Source organism: Chanos chanos, chromosome 5 (genome assembly GCF_902362185.1).
Source record: "Chanos chanos chromosome 5, fChaCha1.1, whole genome shotgun sequence".
NCBI classification, from domain to species: Eukaryota; Metazoa; Chordata; class Actinopteri; order Gonorynchiformes; family Chanidae; genus Chanos; species Chanos chanos.
Genome location: NC_044499.1, coordinates 40541058 through 40567519, shown reverse-complemented (window position 1 = coordinate 40567519; position 26462 = coordinate 40541058). Strand labels below are relative to the sequence as shown.

At 38.5% G+C, this 26462-nt stretch overlaps 1 protein-coding gene across 1 annotated transcript in view; it reads left to right on the top strand.

Moving 5' to 3' along the window:
* The window catches only part of LOC115812532 (alpha-tectorin), a 59137-nt gene that overhangs the window by 17395 nt on the left and 15280 nt on the right, over positions 1–26462 (top strand). Inside the window, exon 7 of the mRNA XM_030775010.1 lies at positions 23767–24153. Coding sequence (XP_030630870.1) covers positions 23767–24153 — 387 coding nt within the window. The remainder of the gene's footprint in view (positions 1–23766; positions 24154–26462) is intronic.

Here is a 26462-nt window from a genome sequence, read left to right as displayed (position 1 = left end):
ACAATATATGAAAAAAAATACTTGTATGTAAATATAAAAGCCCCCATAATATGTAAATGGGCAAATGATTGGTTGAATCAATGAATGAATGGTTTAAATTTCTCCATGTAGTGCTTAATCTTCTGAGTCCTATCACAAAAATAATACAGCTTCTTGAATTTTGAGGTGATTTCATAGATTTCACAAAAACATATCCTAAAACCCCTGAACACACTTTGTCTTTTCCAGCTGTGGGGCAAGTGACCGAACTGCTGATGACAACGAATGCCCCTTTGTGGACGAGTATACCCAGCTCTGTGCCATCATCACCAACACTAGCGGGCCCTTCCAGAACTGCCATCTGCATGTTGACCCTGCACCGTACCTCATGTCTTGTGTGTATGACCTGTGCCTCTACACACCTGCCAATGGCATGCTCTGCTCAGCTGTGGAGGCCTATGAGGCAGCATGTTCCGTCTTAGGGCTCCAGATCCCAGAATGGCGTGCTGATCTGCACTGCTGTAAGCCCTGGAAATTTCTCTGGTTTTACAACTGAGTCGATCCTTATCTCTTTTCTTTCCCTAAGACTTATGCATCGGTCTTATTCACAAACGTTGCTGCTCCGCACATCTGCTGAACTTCTGAAAAGTCGTCTGCTGTCTGTTTCTTGCTATAGTTTGTAGCTCAGTATATTTATTTGTGTATTTCTCCCTGTTTCTCTCTCTCTCTCTCTCTCTCCCTGTAGCTGTTCTGGATCCTTGTGCTGATCTGAACTGTACAGAGGATGAGTGGTGTGGTGAGAAAAATGGTGTCTATGGCTGCTTCTGTAATGAGGACCTGGAGCGATCTGACCCTGAAACATATGGTAACATTTGTCCAGCAGTGTGCCTGACTTACTGCTATTTAGGCTTATTATTAAGCTCTTAGGCATATTATTAAGCTACTATTATGTTCTTACTTTTTCCCTATGTTTCAGGTTCCATTGAGTCTTGTGCCAGCAGTTCAGGCTCAATGTCTCTGTCTCGCTGCCAGCTCTTTGAGGCTGGTTTCCCAGCAAGCATTCTGCATCTCAATGACCCTACCTGTACAGGAACCATCAGAGATGGCAGAGTGGAATTCCAGTTTGATAACGATGCCAATATCTGTGGGACAACCCTGATGGTACACCACACACCATTCGCACAGACAACACTTTATGTTGAAAATTGAACATTGTTGTGTTATTGTCGTATACTAGTCAATGAAAATTTGAAAAGTGTTCTTCCTACTAAACAGAGCAATGGAACCCACTTCATCTACAAGAACTCCATCCAGGGTGTGGCAGACTCAGCTGATGGTCCTATCAGCAGAGAGAGACGCTTAAATCTACGTTTCTGCTGTGAATATCCGCTCACCCAGTCCCTCTCTATGAACATAGACATCAACCCACTGGAGAGGTGAAAAACAAACCCTTTAGTGCAAATTACGAATTATATTGAACACTACTGCAGGCTAGACTTCTGTTTCTCGCTATTCTCATTTTATGTCAAATACTTTAACACAGCATTATACACAAGAAACTCCCAAGCGGGCAGGGGAGATACCAGGTGCGAATGATTCCCTATCAAGATGCTGGGTTTTCTCACCCTTTCACTGGGAGTGTGAATGTGGAGGTGAACCAGCGAATCTACGTAGCTGTACGTGTGGATGGGGTGGATAGTCGGCAGATTTCGACAGTGATGGACACCTGCTGGGCAACCCCAGTTAATGACCCTAATTACCACATCCGTTGGGACCTCATCATTGGAGAGTGAGGACAACATGTCATACTTTTAGCAGTCTACTTCTTGTGAAGCTTGGGCTGTCAGACTAATTTGTGTTTATTACTTATATTAATCTGAAGAGTAGATTATTAAATGGAGCTGTGTGAAAGATGATTGTAGTTTAGAGCTTAGCGCTACTATATGTTTGCTTTTGACTTCTCCCTTCTATGTTCTATCTCAACACCCTTTTATCCCTGCTCCCTCTGTTATACCATTCCATATCCATTGGTTTATATGACTGTCTTTATAACATGACTTTCTATTCTCAAGTCACTCGTGTGTTCTATCAGTCAAGACTTGAATCCTTTCACTGTTAATCCATCCATTGTTCAACTTGCCGTTCCTCTCCTTCTGCTTCCTCATCCTTTGTTTTTTCATTTGTGTCAGGTGTCCAAATCCTGCTGACAATACAGTGGAACTGTTGCAAAATGGTGTCTCCACAACAAGTCGTTTTTCCTTCAGGATGTTTACATTCACCACAAACTCCTCCAAGGTCTTCCTCCACTGTAACATTCACCTGTGTTTGCTGGAGGGCAACGATTGTACAGCGGTGGGTTTACAAATCACACTTTAGAATATCTGAGAAGAATATCACGGCACAATGAGTTCTAGGTTGTTTGGGTGTTCTAAGCCAGTCAACACATTTCTGCACCAAAAGAAAAATGTACATTTGTTCTAGCATCATTTAGTCTTTTGTTATTTTGTCTTAAAACACACACACACATACACACACACACACACACAGACAGATCGATGTATGTATGCAGGAACCTCTGGGTGTGAATCAGTGATCAGACCAAAGGGCTCAGTATGCAGCAGATGTCAGAATACAGCTCAAGCTTTTTCATAACTGTGGTCTCTTAGCAAAAACCTGAAGCTGGCCTGAAACAAACAGGCTGTGTTTCCCTCTAGTGCTGTCATAAGCTTCACCAACTCAAACACAAGAATAGCAATACTTACGGTACGCTTCTACTGCAGCAAATTTTGCATCGCTCTTATTGAATTTGAATTGAATTTGAATGGGTGCGAAATTTGCAGAAGTGACATTAAAATATGGGGCCAGAGCAGTCTAAAAAACTCTCTCAACGGCTCTGGTCGGGGCAAGTAGACCACTGTAGACCATCATTAAAGCACTCACACTTTTGAGCTAGGTGACTTGCTTGCTGTTTTTGGCGTTCAAGCCCCCAGTGCAAAATTTCGCAGTGCAAAATTCGCAGTGTTTCACTGAACCTAGCCTTGGGCAAATGAGGACTTTATGTGACCTGTTTTTCCTGAATGTCTCTTTCAGCACTGTTATCCTGGATACCACCTGAGAGCGCGCAGATCTGTGGACTTCCATGACAGTATTTCTCTTTCTATGGGACCACTCACATGGTCAAATGGAAACACAGGTAACCATCAAACATGTTCCAAGAAGGCTTATTTCCCTTTAGATTATTTTTATTTATCTGACTCTTTTATCAGTGGAATCTAAATTCAAACAAGAAGATTTACTTATTAGTGGAACACTAAGTAAAAAGTTATGATGCATGGCACATAGTAAACAGTAAGGTAATGATCTTACAGTATCACCACCCCTCCCCCACACACATGCACACAAACACACATTTATACACACAAAAACACACACGCATACACGTGCACGCGCACACACACACTCACACACACACACACACATTATTCTTTGTTTAGGGTGTCTGATGGGGCTGGTGTTTGTGTCTGTATGTAAATTTGCTGGAATGATAAGCTCATTCTGAATCTATATTGGAATAGAAACCAGTGTTGGGTGGGATTTAAACCAGAAGTGGTTATAAAGTAAAAGAAAAGTTTAATTTTAGATGTAAATTCATTGCCATTTATGGTTGTCACATATATTTTTTGTCTTATCCCACCAGTAAAACTAAAAAGCTTTGAAAAGTATCCCAAATAGTATAGTTGAACAACAGGAGTCTAAACCCTTATGCTGGACAACAGTAACCTAAAATATAAAATATACACACAGAACCCTGCCATCATCCCTCTAGAGACACAGATAAAATACGAAACTTTAGGAAAAAATGATACATTCTTGTGAGATATTGAAACTACGCACACTGACACGCCAGCCACCAACACCACCATCCCCATCCCTTAAATTTGGCGACTGAAAACTAATCAGATAAACAATTTATCACCAGGTAAATAAATGAGGTTAAAAAGAAGAAATCCTAAAAAAGTTTGACCAAGACAGATAAAGGAATGTGTATAAAAATGCAAAGCTAAAAGCAGACATTCTAGAACGTATCAAGATCAATTTCTGTAAAATATGAGGTCTCTGGGTATTTTATTGAAGGAACCATTTGCATGTTTGTGAATATGGTATTTGGCTTCGACACACACCTATTCTTAAGCTCCCCTAATTTGTTCATGTACTTTATATGAAGTATTTTTATATCTCTCTTTTTGAGCTTCATCCCTCTTGTGTCCTCTACAGATGTTTTGGATGTCCAGGTCCGAGAGTTAGTGCGAGTATCCAAGGCATCTGGTCTGTGTGGATCTCTGATGGTTCTGCTCTTCTCTGTGCTCATTACCGGAGCACTAATTTAGCACACACCCTTGAGGCAGGGCTGGCTCAATTTTTTTATTTTCCTTCGAAATTACCTTTACTTCTGTATTCACTTGAGATTAATTACTCAGACCTGTATCAGTCTATATTCTGACCCCTTGACTGTGTCTTGTGCACTCAATATTTGTGTCTTAAAACCTGTCGCAGGACCCTGTGTGTCTTGAAGTTATCTCACTTAGGGCTGTATTTTAACTTCTAACTTTTTAGATAATCTGGGCAATGTATCTTTGATTCATTCAAATGTGCATTCATTCCTTTTGAATTTACAGAGCATTTTTATCATCACTAGTTAGGTGAACTTACTTTAACCATTTGTATTCAAATCTTCTAGATAACATACAATACATATTCCAATAGCAGGGTTCTAGTGATGAAACTACCTTTTGAAATGTTTGCACCTCTCAATAAAGATATGACGTGATACAAATATACTGTAGATTTTACTTTTTCCTTATCAAGTTGACAGCTTATTGTACATTGTATTTGAACTGAATGTATCTTGTATTTGTACATTGTATTTGAACTGACAACTTTACAACTGAAGCACTCCTCCTTCATTTCACACACAGTCTTAAAGCATATACACTCAGTAAAACTAGAAATTCTAAGTTACTGCATTGTTAAGTGGAGTTATGCATTCACATTACAGGGGAAATACCCAACATATACCCCAGAACAGGGTTCCAATTATGGGGGTATTGGAGGGGCCTGACACCCCTAATTAAGACTTGATTCAGTTCAATAAATGCATGTGTATGTGGTCTCCGTAAAGACTGAAACTCATTATATCTCTAGAATATGTCTGTTGCCACCCCTCTGCCAACAGTGAAAAATAACAGGACTACATAGCAAGCCACTTATGCATCATCAATTTCACAAGGTGAGCAGAAGCTAACCTTGCTAGCTTTAGGAGCTAGCTAGCTTTACCGTTCGGGGATCACAAGTGTTGTCCCAACAACAATGTAGTTAACAAGTAAACATTGATTACCTAAAGATTTTTTTCTTCATACATTATCAAAGACAAACGTGATCATATACCAACACAGTGCTTTAACGATATACATTTATTGACACAGACAACAGTTCGCCTAATTACACCATATCCCATGATTAAAGCAACGTAAAAAAAAAAATCACATGTGTAGAGTAAATACTAACAGCGCAGTAGAGTTGCAGCAGAATAGACTGTTTGTGATGCACTTTTAAAGTGTAATACTTTAAAAAATCAGATTGCACACTATCAGCACATCTGAATCAAATTAACACATGCAATAAAGCATGTTAGCGGATTATCCCCCACTAAATTAGTAGACTTGGGGAACATTAACAGATAACAGATTAGCCTAGGATGCTGGATAAAATTAGCAATACTTAACATTAACCACGAACAGCCTATTAATTGTAAAATCCGTTCTCTTAATGCCATTTCATCCAGCGTTGTGGAATTAGAGACAAGGCTCCTAAATGTGATCTTTTTGCGGGGTGGGGGTAATTAAATATTAGTTAGCATTGAGGCGTGTGATTGTCGAGTGGTGGGTGGAGGTGGTGAAAAGAGGATATCCGTTTTGGAGTACGAGCTATACACATAAGCTATTTTTGTGATTATATCACTATTGATATGGATTTAGAGTGCATATTCGAGACTTCTAAACAGTAAACAAAAACGTAACTTATCGGCTGAGTGTTTCTGGGCTTTGTGATTCTGTTGAATTACCTGTATGCTTAACTTTTTATTGTGCATTGCACTCAATGATGATGCATTAAGATAAAAGATCCCGTTTTTTCTAACCTTTAAGTTTATTCTCAGAAATTAAGATCGAGTTCACTACCCTTTTTTTTCATATGAATTTCGTAATGAAAGAAAACTATAATGTGAAACACATTAAAGTATTACTTTATATGTGGCTCTGAGTTGAACGTGACGCCTGCCTGCCTCACTCCCATCACTGCAGTGGCTCACTCATTTAGTGGAGACACTGTAGGTTAATGTAACTAGCTAGCTATCTAGCTTGTTTAATGCACTTTACTTTTTTTACTGACAGTCAGCAGGCAGGAGGAGGGCAAGAGGACAGTGAACAGGCAGGACCTCACAAAGAGGTGAGTTAGAAAGGAGACAGCACTTAAAGATGTATGCCAACATACCAGATATTTAGGCAAATAGTACTTTCAGAAACTGATGGGATGCACAACAATCGTACCCTGCTGTTATCAACTAATATGCCAAGTGACGACCGTGTTCACTTACTGAGGCCCCTTGAGAAGTCCAGCTGGCCATAAAAGCGTGAGGAGCTTGTCTTTTTTGGTGAGACTAAGGTGCACAAGATGGCTAAACTCCTGGGTGAACCAACCAGAGAAGCAATTGAGGACTTTAGAGAGTTTAAACTACAAGGGACACAGGAGGGGGAGACTCTGAAGAGACTTCGGATTGCCAGTAAGACGTACTTGGCTACTTCTGCCGAATGTGAGAGGGGATTTTCAGCAGTTAATGACATGGACAGGAAATCTTGCAACAGCCTCTGCGCAAGGAGTCTGTTCCCTCTTCTTTTTGTGGATGTCAGCGGACCACCTTTTGGAGATCTTTGACCCTACTCCATTTGTGATGTCCTAGGTAAAAGCTGGATGGTGTCTTTCAGCATTGTGGGTGACAGGGAGGAAAACCCAGGAGAGTCAACCCAAACCTCTGTGGTCACTTTTTAAAGGTAATTTTAAGGTGATTTGATAGAATCTTTTGCATTAGGCTAATTCAAAGACTGAAACAAAGACTAGTTTTGCTCTAGAATAGTTTGTTGGTGAACCCTGAATACAAAAGTTGTCATGTGGCACATGCCCCATGAGCTGGTGTAATGGATTTGATTTATGATAATAATAATAATAATAATAATAATAATAATAATAATAAGTTTATTTAGAGCCCAATATCTCTATTTATAGTCTCAAAGGGCTTTACATGTCTATAACAAAGTCAAATCAAAATTATATTATGCATAAGTTCAAGAAAATAGATAAATCTTTAGTCTCATTTTAAAGGTATGGAGAGAGTTTGCCTCTCTAACTTCTATAGGTAAACCATTCCAGAGGAAGGGAGGGCGGTAGGAAAAGGCTCGGTTGCCAGCAGACTTCTTTTTAACTCTTGGAATGACTCATAGTCCAGAATCTTGAGAGCGCAGACTGCAGACATTACGTTAAACAAGCAAGATACTGCAAGGATTGTAAGACTTCAGTTCACTCCATACTCCTGCGCTGTACTGGGTTCCCTTTATGCCCTGGAGAAAAAGTTGACCCCCCCGACTGTCATTGTATAATTCGCACTCTGCCTTAGAAATATGTTTCCTGGACTTGCTCTTGAAATTGCTTATAAGAATAGACAAGCAAATGCACAGATTCATTTAATCTCTTAAACATATTATGTCTTAGATGATCTTCAAGTATTCTATTTAATCCCTTGGACATAACATGTTTTTTAGTGTAATCCAATGGAAGTGCAACATTTCAAATTTTGACCTCTGCCTAGCAACAAAGCAGAGTCTAACCGACCAATTAGAATTAAGTTGTTACTTATAAATTGCCGTGGGAACGTGTGAGGCACTTCAGAGGACAAGCATGGCAAGCAGACAGGACAGGAGTAAGAGAATCTTTTTCACATTTTAAAAGTTAATGTATATTCATGTTGACCTTGCAGTTTTGAAGTGAATGTAATCTTGACAGAATAAAAGTTTATTTCATTATATCTCCAATGTTTAGAACAGAGGATTTTTTAAAATGTCCTTCCAGGTGGACATTAGGTCTAAACAGACACAAATATGATGCACAGCAGTTTTAGCATAAATTGATTATGAAGTTATCCCTGTCATTGTGTTAATAAAATGTGTTTTTGCAGTAAATATTTTTTTCTTATTGTTGAAAAAAAAAGTAAGTATTATTTAATCATGTTTTACTTCTGGAGTATACACTCTTGCAGTGTCTTGAACTTCAGTGTGACGGAAAACTGTGAGAAACAAGTCCCTGGTTTCAGGAAATGAGGAAAAAGCAGACAGGGTTGTGTCAGTTGGTATGTAAAAAAATAATACGGAAATAATACAGTACTTACCTGGAACTTACTTATGATTCAAAATAATCACTTATTAAAGCAAACAAGTGTTAAATTAAGAGTATGAAATCTGTGAATTAGATGAAAATGTTTAAGACATACGTTTCAATCACGGACTTCAGGGGAACACGGAGACAGTGCAGATGTTCCATTAATTGTAGAAGAACTTGAGGTAGCAGCTGAGGTTGAAACAGGAGAGGATATGCAGGCAGAGGAGGTGGAGGAGAATGGAAAGGATGATGTTCAGGCAGCACAGATAGAGGAGCAGGGAGAACTAAGTGGCATGGCACTCACCAGTAAACATGAGATTAAATGGTGCCATAGGCCATTTTCAACCATCCAAACTACACTGGAAATGCCTCCATTAGAAATTACTGGACATCTGAAGCCATATGAGCACTTCACAAAGTATATATCTCTTGAGATGTTTGACCTGATGGCTGATAATACCAACATATATGCTGTGCAAATTGGCACAGTGGGCTTCAAACATGTCTGCGCAGATGAAATCAGAACCCTAATTGGCCTCCATCTGGCAATGGGAGTGATGAAGTTTCCCAGAGTTTCTATGCATTGGGAGTCTGATATAGAAATTGGTCTTTTCAGAAATACCATTAGCCGAGATATTCCAGTTGCACTCACATCTTCAAAAGCCTGCAGAAAATCATGATGTCTTCATCAAGGTATGTCTACTTTACGATGCCATTCGTAGACAATGCTTGGAACTGCCACTGGAAGAAAATCTCTGCATTGATGAACAAATGGTACCATTCCAAGGAGCTCTTTCTGTGAAGCAATATGTGCAAGAAAAAACACATCCATGGGGTGTTAAGATCTGTTTCCTCTGTGGCCAAAGTGGTACTGCATATGATTTCCTTCTCCACCAAGGTGATACTATGGAACTCTCCAGAGAAGCCAGGAAGCAACTGGGACTTGGAGCTGCAGTGGTGTACCACCTAAGCCAGAGAATTCATAGTCCCTACCACAAGCTGTACTGTGACAATTTCTTCACCACTTACAATGTGCTGGAGTTACTTGCTGAGAAAGAAATCCATGCTGCAGGAACAGCAAGAGTCTGGCGGTTTGCAAAGCCACCACTGTTGTCTGACAAAGACATGTCAAGAAAGGTAAGAGGGAGTTGTGATGAAGTCGTGAGCTGAGATGGCAAAGTTGCACTGGTCAAATGGTTCGATAACCAGTCTGTTCTGATGGCCTCAAATTTTCTTGGAGTAGGAGAACTGGATGAGGTGCAGAGGCGGGACAAAAAGGAGAGTATGTGACGGTCAAACGCCCGCAGGTGGTGAAATTGTATAATGAAGCAATGGGTGGTGTTGAGCTGCTTGATCAACTTATCAGTCTCTACAGAACAGAAATCCATTCCAAAAAGGGGACACTGAGAATGATAACACATGCTTTTGACTTTGCTGTTGTTGGATTTTCTTGTGATTTTACAAGTAAACGAACCGGAGCAAAAACGCGCTTGGAGAAAAGCTTTATTTGGTGGTGGTGGAACCCGGCAGCAAGTCCGCTTGCGCCGCAGCTTAACTCAGAAAACTGTTACCGTGATCGGCCTTTTATACCATGAAGCAAACAGACAATAGGTGTACAACGTTGCTTGATGCAAATCAGAATCTAGGTGTTAATGCTAAATTCCCCTTTTGTCTGTGACGGCTGCCATTCGCCCATTACCGGTTGTATTTTGCCTCAATCAATTGCTCTTGGCTCCAACAGTAACGCGGCGCCAAAGGTGTGAAGCTTTCTTTGTATCTGTGGTAATAAGACCATCAGGTTAAACAGTTCTCCTATCATGAACCATGTCTGTTCAGACGTCACTATAATCTTACACTGTGGTGAACAGTTAGTCTGAATACAGGAACGATGCCAAGAAGTCCAGCATCCCCCCAAAAGATGTTCTGGATCTCCTCCACTTCAAGATGAACATTGCCCAGTGTCTAGTGAGAATGCAGAAGCCATCAATGCACACAAAACAAGGCAGACCAAGTACGGTTTAGAACAAGTTCAAGCGAAACGACCATCACACCAAGCTCAGGAAGTAAGACCCTTGCAAGAGATATAGTTTCGACATGGTGGACCATATGCCCAACTATGTCTATTGTGAAAAATGCAACATTCACCTATGCTTTGTAACACACCTAAATTGCTTCAAAGCACCTCAAGTATAGTACATGTTAAGGGAGCAATCTACACAGCTGGAGTAGCAATAAGAAGACGTAAAAGAATGCAAAAGAAGGTGGTTTGTTCATGGAAATATGTGATAAAATCTCAACAACTCCTTGCTGATGCGACTAAAATCAGTTTCCATCAACCAGTATAATCTTACCCTACGCTAATCACCTCTTTCCAGCAAATAAATTTCTTATGCGACTTAAAAGATTTGAGGCAAAATTTAAGCATTAATTTTCATTAAATAGTTGGATGGAAACCCAACCAGTGTTGTGACAGCATTATATTGTGCATTTCTTGTGACAGGGCATGTGTGTTATGCTACTTCTGGTTAAAGAGTGCTTGATGAATAAAAATGCAGCTATATTTTGTTGATTACTACATATTCCGTTTCAATGCAAACAAAGAATGGGAGACTGGACTGGCTTGGTTATTGAGTATGCTACAGCTGCGATGTCATTCAGTTCAGCAGTAGGCTATAAAGCATGTGTAGGCTAGTGATGGACTGTGAAAGTCATACCCGATCACTTTTACCGAGGTCTGTCTGAAAGGAAATTTCTGGCTGCGCCACTAATTGTAGAAATGCCTCTAAGATGCCATCATTCCAGTGCCCAAAAAACCATCTGTGAATTGTCTGACTATCGCCCAGTGACGCTAACACCCATAGCCATGAAGTGTTTTAAGAAATTCATGCTCGCACACATCAGGGCCATCATCGCACCTGATCTGGAAAAGCACCAGTTTGCCGACTGGGAAAACCACTCCACAGAGGATGCCATTACAACAGCTCTCCACACTGCTCTGACACACTTAGAGGAACCTAGCAGTTATGTGAGGATGCTATTTGTGGACTTTAGCTCTGCATTTAACACTGTCATCCCTCAAAAACTGGTCAGCATACTAAACAACCTGGGCCTTGGATCCTTGCTGTGCTCGTGGGTCATGGGCTTCCTCACAGACCGACCACAGCAAGTCAGGATTGGTAAATACACCTCTTCCAACCTCATCCTAAACACCAGAACCCCACAGGTGGGGATTCCGCAAGGATTCTATCTTGCCAGTCCCGTGTCTGGAGAGAATTTATTTTACCGGACAAATTTTTAACTTACCGGTCATGTTTCAATAGCAGTCTAAGTTACAAACACAAATGTAATGTACACCTAGGTTGGCAAAGGAATGATGACTACCTCAAATCAGTTAGCCACTAAAATGTACGCTATTACGAAAAATCTGTAACCTGTAACATCTGTGGCCTGTTTAAAAAGACGGCTAGGCCTACTTGGCATCAAATGTAGCCTATAGGCTACCAGATAATATTTTATTTTCTTCTGTTTTTCATTGCAGCAAAGTGCTCTGCTGCTGACTTGAAATCAAACGTCTCCAAAGTGTCTTTGCAGTTTGCAATGCGTATAAGCCGCTTCACTCTCATACATTCTGTATGAGCATTATTATTGGGCATTTTGACCAACAAGTTTTGAATTTGTCATTTGTTTTTTTTTTGTTATTTTTTTGTTTTGTTTTTTTACCAGGCAAAAACTGGTAATTATCGGCTAACAGGAACCCTGCCCACAGGGCTGTGTCCTATGCTCTTCACACTCTTCACACACCCCGACTGCACCCCCATTCACACCTCCAACTCCATAATTAAATTCACAGACGACACTACAATAGTTGGGCTGATTTCCGACAATGAGATGGCCTACAGGCTTGAAGTGGAACATCTGGCTGAGTGGTGTAAGGACAACGACCTGGTACTCAACACCTCGAAGACAAAGGAGATGGTCATTGACTTCAAGAGAACAAGGGAGAGAGTCCACCTCCCCCTCCATATACATGGAGAAACAGGAGAAAGCGTGGGAAACCTAAAGTCCCTTGGAGTCACTGTGTCAAAACAGCTGGCATGGACCCACACATACACCCAACTCAACCCCCATAGACTGTTACCACAGACACAATTTATAACCGCTGTAATTTCGTAAATGTGTAAATATAATTTGTAATTTATCCACTGTCTTCCATTTCTCTTAAAAGTTGTACTTGCACAAGTGCCACTTTCTTAAACATTAAGTTGTTAATACCACTGGGGTTTTTTTTGTTGTAGTTTTTTTTTTTTTTTCAAACATTAAGCTGCTCTTACTGCTGTTTTTCTGGTACTGCTTTATTTATTTGTTTATTTATGTGTCTTATTTTTTTAACCACATTGAGAGAAGCCATGTGAAATTTCATTGTAACTGAGTATAATGACAATAAAGATTATTCTGTTCTAAAGATGGACATGCTCACATACACGTTTTGCATATGTGCAAACTGAGCCACACGTGCGCCAGGTTACAAAAATTGAGAGGCGCACGACCAGCCGAAATGACACCAAAGCACACCGCCTTGACATCATTTTGATGTCACTTCTGGTGCGCACCCCCATGCGCAAGGGTGGCAACAGCGAGTACAAACAAGGCTTTAGAAAACTCGTGCACAAAAATATGGCGCGACTGGATAACCTCATTAGCGTGTCCAAACTGTATCATTCTTTCTGTCTACAATCTTATAGTGCCTACTCCTGCTGTGCATACTTGAGTGCAACTTTAGTGTGCAGCATGTAGTATGCAGTTTTGGGTGCAGCAGGGATCTAAGGACATATGTAGCAAACATGACCCATTAATTTCTCTGCCCTCCGCATTCATTTCATGCCATAGGCCTTTTTCACGTAATGAATACAGTCTTTCCGGTCTGAGCCAAAAGGAGGTATATTTACTTCCAGTTAGCCATCCTCCCTATTGCTTTCTCAAGTATGTTTTTATGGGCAACTAGTTTTTAGTTCCAGTTTTGGAATTTCTACAAATTCACTTTGATGATATGTTCATGTGAATATGATGGAGTATTAGGGCCACTGTGAGGGAAAAAAATAAAGCATAAAGTCGTAATTGAGAAATATTCATAACATTACACAAATAAAGTCATAATTTAATGCGAATGAAGTCATAATTTTACGAGAAAAAAACATAATTTTTAGGAACATATTTTACCAGCAACCACAAATGGGCAAGAGGACAGTCAATGGCAGCCTGAACCTGCTTCTGGCTACTGCTGTTTGTCTTAGGTGTCAGCCTGATGATAATGTGGTGCTGATGCACCGAAAGATTAAGTACTGTACTTTCGTCATTATGTGTGAAACCTGTAATAAAGTATAACATCACAAGATGCTCCACATTCCTCATTTTAACGCAGGTGAAAGGCTGCTCCTCTATTTCCCATTTGAAATAACACGTAGCCTGAAATTACAATTTTATTCTCAAAATATTGTGACTTTGTTTTCTCGTAAAATTACGACTTCATTCTCATTAAATTAAGCCTTTATTCGCGTAATATTATGTAATATTCTCGTAATATTCCCGAAATATCAGAATCCCCCCCTCAGTGTGGTCCTAATACTCCATCGATTGTGAAAGATAGACATACACAAGAAGCTTTTATAGCACGATATGCCAGCTTGGCTGTCTATTGTCTAAATTTCTGCGTGCCTTTTAGGTAGCTAGCTCTTTAGGTTAAGACTCCTTACTGCTGCTTTAATATATTGTTTGTGTAGTCCATACAGGAAGATTCGTTTGCCATTAACACTGAAAGATGTGCAAAAAATCACTCAGGTCATACAGAGATTACTGTTACTTGGCACTAAACAAATGGTGCATAGCGTTCATTTGTCGATTACTGGTGCATTCTATGGACAACATAATATCCATTTGTTGCATGTCTTTTCAGTATTGTTTTAGCCAAAGCTTCTCTTTCAATAGACTGATGCAACCAATAATTAATTCCGTGCTCTTGATCCTTTTACCCCTAACAGATTTAATGTTAGCTTCGCTGCACCTCCAGTTTATGCGGCTCCTCATTCTTTTTAAGTGACCTGTAAAACCGCGCTTGTATTACGACACTACCATCTACTACGCTGGGCTATACCAAATGAACATGCGTGGAACAAACATGAACAAATACTAAACTACCATGGTATATGTTATGACAATGAACCATTGGACAATTTCACTACACAGCTTTATTGAAATGCTTTTTACAAACTGCTAGGTGGCTTGATCTAACGCCATCTCTCCATAGCTAGCTGACATTGCAATCATGATTAAAGATAACCTGTTCATGGAACAGTTTATATCCACAATCTAGTTTGGATCGTTTTGTTTTGCAATATGTATCCACTGTTTCAGCAACTTTTGAGAGCCAGAATTTTGGTAGATTTCCCAAAGATCTGGAGAACAACAGAGAGACAAACACATTTTTGCCAACGGTAGCCATTGTTGACTAGAAGTAAGTTTACCGCCTGTTACTTTCCAATATGGCGGCATGAAAAACGCCAACTGTCAGCACTATCACTATCATATACCTAGATCACCCACCTTTCCACACATCACCTCAGGCAACAAACAAATCTTGCCCCCTTTTGCAATGAGCAGTTTAAAACAATACTACAATAAACAGGAAATGAGGTCTTATTGGCCTTTATGCCTTTTTGAATCCTGTTTTCCCCACAGCGGTAGGAATCCTGCTATATACTTTTTTCGATATAAAAAGTATTAAACTTGTGACGATATTAAAACTCAACCAGTCACTGCCACAATTTTACCATGTAAGTCTGCCTTGGGATAAAACACAGTTGTTCACATTGGAATCACTTGTTATGTAATGTCGTTTTTGCATGTCTGGTTATGAATTGGTTCTGACAAGTGCATCATTACAAAACGTGTGTAAAGTGAAAGCAAAGTATGGTATGTCGATAAACAGGTTGTCATTTAAATCACTTTGTCAAAAACAGGTATGTGTGGGTGATCGGCAGAGTTTTTTTCTTTGACAGGTGACACAGGTGACAGGTATAAGTTATACAGAAGGGTTTACACAATCGTGTTAACCATGTCTAACTCTAATAATGTAACAATGTGAAACCAAATATTTGACAGATCTTAATGGTCAGTGTACATTGAAAGAGGAGTCGATAATGTTATGTCAAAAAATTTCTCAGTGGAGTAATTAACATGACCAAATTTCCATCTTATTCAATATTTTCTCAAAAGCAATACTTTAATTTTAACAATTTTCAATGCACTGATAAATGTTAGACCTAATACACATTTTCCTGGTATTTTCAATAACCTATACTGATTTTCAAATAGAACTGGCCTCAGAAATTCAAGATCTATTTGTGAACTTGAGATTCTCTTCTTATATTTAAGAGATAGTAAAAAGATGAACCAAAAAATAGAGAGGGATGACAATCCCATGAAATCCAAAACACTTTGAAAATACAGAAGCCACCAATATTATGACTTTATGATTTAATTAATTTCATAAGAAATAAAGGCATTTAATTGTTTCTGCTCACAAAATTTTCAAAAATCCTCAGTAACACAATATACCATGGGACACAGAGGTAAATATAACATACAAAAAATAATATAAGAATATTCCAAAAGACAATACAAATAAATAACAATGTGAACCCAAATAATTAATAGTCTTGCAAGAGTGAATGTGTTCTAACAGAAGCAGAAAACAATGTATTGAATGCATTTGAATAGTTTGCGAGTAGTTTGAAGGTACTGAAAGATAAATATGCCGTGAGAACATGGGGAAACGCTGTTGAACAGATTGCTTAGCTTTAACAAAAACAGGTATGTTTGGGTGACAAGCGCATGACTTAAGTGCAATTAATATGCAGCAAGCCACAAGCAAGGCAGCAAACTCTACTGCACCTGTCATTCTTGGATTCCTCTCTAATGACTTTGTAGCTTTGTAATTGTGAATAAGAAAATGTTCATCCCTCCCCAGAGCTTTGACAGTGCAATGGAAATCAGATTTAAAGTATATCAGGAAAAGGTCAACAGAGTTGGTGTGAAATACTTTCTCTTTCATTTTCTAATAAATAAACCTGGAGCTTTACACAGTAAACAGTCTGTCAGTCACTACTTTAAAAACATGGCACCAATTGCATTGCTATGCTTAAGACAGATGAGCACTTCTTGGCATCATGCAACATAAGGAGGGGTCTGAGCTCATGTTTCCATGACTCGTGAGTCATAGTAGTAATGCACTTTCAGTATTTAGCTTTCAAGTCAGATGTTAGTTGTTTCCATAACAGATATGCAATCCCTAACAGGTGTCCACTTGTATTGTTCAGACTGTAAGCCTCATCTATAAGAAAAGGACATTCCCAGTAAACTTGGGATAGCTGTGATCCTAGGTACCTATTTAATCATCTCAGTTTGAGAAACAGCATGCAACATGCGGTAGTTTGTAGGGATGTCCCGATCAAGTTTTTTTGCCCCCAATCCCGATCCGAGTAATATAATATTGAGTATCTGCCGATTCAGAGTCCCGATCCGATATTTATATTTTCCTAGGTAATACAGTTGAACAGTGCACATTTCAAGTACATTAAAGTTATTAAAACCAACTCATTGTATATACGTGACAACTGAATAGCAAATGCATTAAGAAAAAAATTGCCTGCAGCCAAGTTGCGCCTTAATTTCTTTTTAATTACTTTTTTTTATTTTATGAAATAACGAAGTAAACCTTGTAAAGCATCGGTGGAGCAGTGTCTGAAATGCAGTGTCGAGAGGGTAAGGCGTACTGTGGGAGTTATACCAGAAAATGTGCGCAAGTGTTCGATGTTATTTAATCTTACAATAATTCAAATGGTTAAATTGTCTGTCAGTTACGTTGATACTTTTTCTGAAAGTCTCTTTTTTGTATGCTATCGTTATCAACAGCGTTAGTTAAGTGACTGTATTGCTCTCTGTGGTCATTAGTTTAGGCTAACTCGCATACATCACATACAGCTAAAGCGTTAGGAGTTTCAATTTTGAAATGATACCTTGCTTGTTATTAATAGCCTTGAGGATTTATGTCATCGGAGATTGCTGACCTAAAAAACGTTCAAATTTAAAAAGTTAAAAAAAACCCGTTCGCTGGGAACGTTTGCCTCAATTTGCTGAATTTGAAAGCACCTCTGTACTCGCTACCATATGGGCTGGTCATACAAAGCGATTAATTCAATTACCCTCTCGGTAATCTTTTTGGCTTTGTCGCTGTCTCGAGGAAATTTCTCTCTCCTTTTAAAAGTATATCCTCCAATGTGTGTTGCCTCGGAGCAGCCTTTGCCTGAGTTACCTGAGTGAACTCACTGTATTCCGCTGAGTGTCTATTTTTTAGGTGCCGTATCAAAGTGGTAGTAGTCTACTGAACGCAGCTCTGTGTGCAAACATTACAAGTGGCTTGGACTGCTTTCGTTTCCCAATTTAAAACATGTCCACACTGCAGACATTTCAGCTGCTTCCTGCCACAAATTATGCTCTACGTTTACGACACCTGTGTGACAGCTGACGTAAAACAAAGGATTGGTCTAGGGTCGTGCTCAGTAAAACCAATACCGATCAGTTAAAAAATGCCTTGATCGGTCCCGATACCGATCTTTAAGATCGGATCGGGACATCCCTAGTAATTTGTTATTCTGAATCAGTTGAATATCATCATAAGTGTGAGGGTTAGCATGAAGTACTCACAATGAAACATGACAAAAAGCAGTCTAGTTTCCAAAACCAAAATTGGACTAAGAAGCTCGTAAAAGTCAGGTGAACAAATTAGGCCTACAGGTGTTAAAGTATAAAGATGTTGTTTAATGACTTCTGTCTCACCACACTTTAGACCACTACATAAAGTTTTAATGAGTGCATGTCAGTTTTATCGGTATCATTGCACACCCTCAAACCTGTCAAACAAGGCATTTTTAACCTTGTCCAAGATTACATTCATCTGTTCTGACAAGTGGTGGCTGGTGGTTGTAAAAGTAGGGGAGGAAGAAAGGTGTGCCTGGTGAAGACTGGTTGTGGTGGTGGTTGTGGTGTGTTGGTAAGGGCATATGCAGACAAGTAAAACCCAGACCGGTGTTAATTTCGTCGACGAAAATTATGAGACGATAACTAAATAAAAATGCACCTTGAAAAGAAAAACTGTGAGATAAATATATTACCATTTTTGTTGATGAATACTAATGAAACAATAAAGTTAGAGAATGAACAAGCAATGCAGTTGTCGTTATAATATTACAAGTTAAATGAGCTCGTCAGATGAGTCCTGCTCATAGGAAGAGAGCACTAGATATAACTTACTGCTGCATCCACATGAAAACAGCCAAAAAAAAAAAAAAGAGTGCTGGACAGGAAGGTCAGGGCAGGAGAGAGGCAAAGTTTGTCTTTAAACAATGTGGCTTGTAGGCAAAGTCGTTCCTCTCAGTAAATGCTTGTTTTCTGAAATTACACATTTACATGTATTTGTTCCCTTAGTTATGACTTGCATACAGATAGAAAGCCTAAGAATATCTGTGCTTGATGAAATCACTGTTATGATTTAATTAAAAAAAAAATGCAAATTGACAAAACTGTGACAAATGCATTTGACTAAAATTTGACCAAAACATGCCCAGTTTCGTTGACTAAAACTAGACTAAAACTAATAATGATCAAATGATTAAAATATGACAAAAACTAATGTATTTTAGTCAAAAGACTAAAACTACGACTAAATCAAATTCACCTGCCAGAATTAACACTGACCCAGACACATTTAAAGCAGCAGTAAGGAGTTTTGATCTAAAACTAGTGAGCTGACTACCTAAAAGACATGCAAAAAAAGAAAAAAGAAAAAAAACAGCACAGTAAGCACTGATAGAAGCTTGCTAGCATTGTAACTGGTGTAACTGGGATATAGGTGGCCAAGCTGTGGTGTGAAAGCGGTTATTACATCTTCATCGGGTGATTTTTAGAACTTATCTCCCCTGCTGTTTTGACCCTGACCTTCTCACGGTAGTCCAACGAGTGAAATGGTGTATTTAATATAACATGGACAACATCCTCTATTTCCATTGTGGCTTTATTAGCAATCAACAAAGCTAGCTTTCAACAGAAAGAAACTTCTCAACTAAACACGACAAATCTTATCTTTGCTGTATGACTAATGACACAAGGCAAGATTCTTGCATGATATCATTAATAACCCCCTCCAATAACCCCCTGACTGGGTATTCACCAGCACAGTCAAGTCCGCTGATTCACCGATGTTAACTGGTAAGTCCAGAGCCTCTGGCTAGACCCACCCAAAGGGAGATTCATCCTCCATTACTGCCATTCACCCCCATGTTAAAAGCCAGGACTCATGGGCTGCTGGCATAACAACCGTTTATAATGGACATCATTGAGGGGGCTTGAGGAGGTTGGACCTCCATACAGTAATTTTCAATTGCAGTAGGAGGTGTTGTCGGTATGGTGAGACAATTTTTGTGACTTTGAGGTGTTAAAACAGTAATATTATCAATATTTTAACATTAGTGTGTTAAAATTAGTGTGTTAAATTTACATGTATTTATTTTTGTCTATGAAGTTTATTTTTCTCTGAAATTTTAATGAGGATAGTCTTTACTATACACTGTACTAACTATACACTGAACTAGCTTCATTAGTTAAAAAAATCTGAAAGCATGTGACTTCTGCCATTGCAAAGGCAAAATCCTGAATCTGATTTATGTTTCTTTTGTACGTTCAAAATGATAACAGCTAGGATTATTGCTCCTCATGTAGCTTTAGGGAAGAAAAAATATCATACAAAAAAAAAAAAAAAAAATAGAGGGTTCCTGCAGCTTCACTACTTGGACTCCAAACTACAAACCGCTAGTACAGAAATATACTAAATACAAGGATTAAGCTGAATCTGTTATACAGCGGCTTTTCAGATGAATGTTAGTGATCCATTCAAGGCCTGCTATATTCATCATGTTTCATGTTTCAAGCACATAATAACAAGCTCTTGGTTAGTTCCATTGTGTGGAGACAAATAAATTCCCTAAACTCTTTAAGCAAATTACTTTTATGACACCAGTACAAAGACATTAATACATTCCAAACATACCCTTTCATACCAACTTACCAATGACATCAGTACAGGCAGGCTCCACCCACATTTATCAGTAAAGGTTAATACCTGATGCTGAGCTCAGAGACAGCAGAAGCAGATACAGGTACCATAGCAGAAACTATACAGTTTCCTGTTGCAGTGGTACAGTGCTTCACTTGAATATCAGGTAAGTCCTTCTTTTTTGCTCTAGAGAAATCTACATTGCGATTCATTTGTAAAAAAAATTGGTCTTGTTAATTAGAAACTAAAAGTCATTTGTTTGGGGATTAATGACATTGGTGTGTATTTTACCCTTACTGCACTTTTTTGCTTCATGGCAAGCCTTTGCATGAATGTTCATTATGCATCAGAATTAAGTTACCCTGTAATCTTGTGAAATGCCATTTCTTCGACTGTGCCTTGTCAGTTGACATTTTATCTTTGACTGTAGTTTATCTTAAGAATTCATAATTACTGCATGCCTGTATATGATTCACGGATTAGATGCATCATATTAACAAACTTTACCTTTGGCAAATTGTTTTTTAATGATCACTTTAAATATCTGATTCAGCAGTTAAATCATAGTCATAGTCTAGTCTGTATCATAATCTTCATCAGAGTCTCTTTTTTTCTCACTTAGTGTGAAAACGTCAGCCATCACAATGGGGTGTGCAATCCCATTTTGGCTGCCATTATTGCTTCTAATGGCTGGTAAGTTTTTGTTTGTTTGTTTGTTTGTTTGTTGTTCTCATTTATCTGTTTAAACTAAACTTCTCATTTATCTGTTTAAACTAATATAACCAAAAATCAATGAAAAATATTTCAGCCTAAAGGCATAGTGCGTATCCCATGGCTTCAGGGCTTGTCCAGTGTTGTGTGAATACTGCACTGTTCTAATTTCACTCTTCCATCAATAGGTGATCTGATCAGTGGGCAAACTGGTAATTATAGTCATGTTCAAATATTAAATTACATCTATGCCATCCATCATTCATATTCATATTTAAGTATTCAACAACATTTATGCTATCCATCATCTAAATACACTTGTGTGTGACAATGGTTACAATTTCCATTTTTTCTCCTGGTATATTATGTAATCACTTTAAATATCGACAGGATTATTTCAAACAGAAGTTGGGTTAAAGTACAGTACCATATTTTCTGTGTCACCTATTTTCTCTCTCATTCATAATAAGCCTACAACTCTAAATAAACACATACAAACTAAATAAACAAAGATTCTCAAAAAGTACTATGAGGAAGGAATGTGCAACAACATTTGACAATGTTTTCTACTCAATAACCCTGTAACTAATCATAGTGTTGTTTGACAACAATATGCTCCCACTTCTGAGAAATCACAAAAAAACCTGTTCCACAAACAGCATTCAGGGATGGGCACCTCTTTACTGGCAGCAGACAATAGAAAACTTGAAACATTCCTACTTGTCATTCACATGTCCAGTCACAGGAGTAAAGGAGTAAATTCTTGAGGAGGTTATACTGCATTAGCCTGATTTAGCATTGCTTAATGCTTCAAATCTTTCAATTGCCATTCACCCTTCCCCACCTGTAGGGAGACAACATGCCATTATCATGGACATGACCATTTCTTTTTTTATTGTTTCTGACATGTTATCATTTCATATGTGAAATCACAATGACAAAGCTGTTAGTGTCTCACAAAACTGAACTTTTTAAATCATTAACATGTAAAGAGAAGTGGTTGTTTTGAATTCCTTTCAAAATCCATTTATATCTGTCTGAAAATGTTATATTTTCTTGTAGCTACCAGTTCCACATCTTCCACTGCTTCAGCTTTTGACAACTGGCCAACTGCTGAGGCACTCACAACCGACAGCACCACTGATTCTGGTAGATTATTACTATCTTTCATATTTCTTTCACACTGGGATTCATACGAGGGACTGTTATGTTTATTTCACATTTCCATTGTGTTATTTGACACTAATGATATAAGGCCTTTTACTGGTCATTTACTGTCAGCTCCAGTTCTGACCCATACACATTTTTGCTTCAACTATTAACACAAGTGTCAGTATTTCCTTTAAGTCTTGAAATGGATATCCTACCTTATCCGTCTGTGGGGGAACAACATGCTGTTATCATGGAGTCAATCATTTACCTTTTGCTTGATCTGGAAACATGTTCTCTTATTGTCATTATTGTGATTTAGTTCATGAAATCACAGTAATGACAAAGCTGCTGATGGCTTGTTGTATTGGAGTTTTTTAGACCAATGACACATAAAGAGTGGTGGTTATTTTGAACTCCTTTCAAATTCCAATTATATTTTCTTGTAGCTACCAGTTCCACATCTCCAACTACTTTGGCTTTTGACAACTGGCCAACTGCTGAGGCACTCACAACCGACAGCACCACTGATTCTGGTAGATTATTACTATGTTTCATATTTCTTTCACACTGGGATTCATATGAGGGACTGTCATGTTTATTTCACATTTCCATTGTGTTATTTGACACTAATGATATAAGGCCTTTTACTGGTCATTTACTGTCAGCTCCAGTTCTGACCCATACACATTTTTGCTTCAACTATTAACACAAGTGTCAGTATTTCCTTTAAGCCTTGAAATGGATATCCTACCTTACCCGCCTGTGGGGGAACAACATGTTATTATCATGGATTCAATCATTTACCTTTTGCTTGATCTGGAAACATGTTCTCTTATTGTCATTATTGTGATTTAATTCATGAAATCACAGTAATGTCAAAGCTGCTGATGGCTTGTTGTATTGGAGTTTTTTAGACCAATGACACATAAAGAGTGGTGGTTATTTTGAACTCCTTTCAAATTCCAATTATATTTTCTTGTAGCTACCAGTTCCACATCTCCAACTACTTTGGCTTTCGACAGCAGGCCAACTACTGAGGCACCCACAACAGACAGCACCACTAATTCTGGTAGATTATTGCTATCTTTCATATTTCTTTCACACTGGGATTCATATGAGGGACTGTCCTATATTCATCCCACTTCTGCATTGTGTTGTTTGATACTATCCACATCAATCATGTATCAGCCCTGACTCATGTTGTTTCAGCTATTAACACATCACTTTTGCACTGTGTAATCTGATACCAATAATGTTTTGCATTCATCTTGTATAAGGTACTGTCAGCTTGAGTTCTGATCCATGCATGAACTATACCTCTCTTGATGAGCCATGGAGAGCAACCAACAACACCAACAACACAAATCCCTATTGTGACAACAGAAATTGGAGGGGCTGGTACCGGCTTTTTTATCATGGGATAAGTGTCCAGATGCCTGAATGGTGTGTTGATATGAACAGATGTGGCACCCATGCCCCTCTGTGGATCACAAGCCCTCACCCACAAATACAAGATGGAGTGGTCACTCGGCAGGTCTGTGGGCACTGGAACAACAACTGTTGTCAGTTTGCCTCCTATCCTATTCGAGTGAAAGCCTGTCCTGGCAATTACTACGTCTACGAATTTGTCAGACCTGTAGGCTGCTGGCTGGCATACTGTACAGGTAATCTTATAGTTTCTTCTTAGTTTAATGCAATAATGCACCATTTCTGCAATCAAAATCGAAGCGTCTCCGACATACCTTCAAATAAAGTAGATTAAGGTATTTTTGTTTTGCAGAACTGGATTTTTTTAAAACTTTTATAGGAGGATGTTGTCCCCTATCAGTATTGATGCTTACCTTAAAATACGTAAACACTCCCAGTATAATTATGTTCTCCTGATTCTTTGGAACAGCAAGAATCGAAACTAAAAGACTACATTTCTGCTATTTTTATTTTTAACCTAAAATTCTGGAACTGTTACATATGGAGGAAATCTGGCAAGAAATTACCATAGCAGTCTAACTCAGCTGCTTTTCTGGATTTTATTTCAGAGTAACTGAATGCTGGGTCACACCATAACAGCGAAATATAAAGAATATCTAGCTTAAAATAAAGATTATCATGACAAGATGGAAGTCAGGAAAACACAGGGAGACACTGAAAGTGAGACCAGGACAAAATTGCCGTATAACATAAAAAATCTCCAAGTGGAGTTTTGAGGAGAAAGCGAAACCATTTAACTAGTGCATCATAGTTGTAATATAGTCATAAAAGAAAATGTATTAAAATATAATATACTCACTGGGATTCATATGAGGGAGTTTCCTGTGTTTCACACTTCTGCATTGTGTTGTTTGACACTAATGATGTCAATTTTGTATCACTGTCAGTGCTGATGCTTACCTTAAATGTGGAAACATTTACAATACAATTACATTCTCCTAATGCCAGATTTTTACCTCAAATTCTTTGGAAGACCTGGATTCCAAATTAAATCCTGCCAGAAACATCTTTTCCTCAATGGGGATCCCATATTGCAATGCATAGTTATAGCCAGACATGATGACGCATACAAGATGGATACTCTTAGCATAACAGATCCATGTTTAACGGTTCAGTTAAACACGCAATGCGCATTGAAGGCTCATTGGACCAGAATCTTACATCCCCCACTTAGCATTTCCAAATGACAGCACTGACATTGATATCAAATTTGTAAGGCTCACAGCATACTGTTTTGTTGAGACTGAATGACAGAGGTACATATTCGGGATAAGGGCCATTCTGAGGTTGTGTGTGTTTTTTAGAATCTATCCTTTTAAATGTCCATTTGTGTTTGTTGGTGGGCGTAATATTTTAAGCACTGCTGTCCTTTCCTGGTGCCATTTCTTTTGTTTGTTTTTTTTAGCAAATGCAGTCATGTTTTTGACAATGTTCCCCTTGATATATTAAAGAATTTTGTTGTCTCTGTAGCAACCCGCCTTGCATCAGGTATTGGAACTCTTTCCAATTCTGTAACCTCTCACATTCCTATAGGAATCACACATCAAAGTTGGCTTTAACATGATTTAATGTATTTTCACTGAAGCAAAGAAAATAATTCACAGTGTAATGTCTGAATATTGTTGTGATCATACTTCCTTTTTTTAAAAAAAAATTCCCCATTTCATCAGATTCATTTTGCATGATTCCTTCAGTTCTTGGCTGTGCTAAGAAACATCTGTGATGTTATCAATATCTCTTTACTCTAAATCTTTTCTTTCTAAGGCGAATGCCCTCATAAGTCTGATATTGATTTCCAACAGCATTTTTTCTTAGTTATAATACACATCCCTGTTTTCAGATGTTAGTGCCATCCCCTCTACAGTTCCACCACTCAGCGCCACTGCTTCAACAGCTCAGGCATTCACAACATCAAATACAACTTTTGGTAGGTCAAACAAGCAAACAAACAAACAAACAAAAACAAGCTGAATACATATCATACATAGGAGTATTGCAATCTGTTCTCCACAGTACAATGAGAGCCAGATTAGCTATTATTGAACATAGTCAAATCAAAGACAATTCAGCTAGTAACCTATGGGTGGCTGTGCAAATAATGGACAAATTCAAAAATTTTCACATCAGAGCAAGATATCTGATATATCACCATCAGTGCCATTTATCTGCTGAATGTCACCAGCATTCTTATTTGTGACATGTTACATGTCCTCATCTGGCTGAAATGAAGGACAAGATCACTGAGCTTTTGTTTACTTAATACTGTTGGATGCGTTTGTGAAGAACTGGTCTGAAACAGTGAAGAAATATCCTCAGCTGTGAATATGGTTTAAAACCTGATCCATAAATGCTTTTAGTCCTTAGGAATCAAACAAAGACAATGTTTGCTCTGAATAATGTCTGTCACAATTGCAGTTTCCTCAAGAAAGAGATTTCAATTTTGATGTATCATTATCTATCACCAGTAGCATACGCTCACATAGTC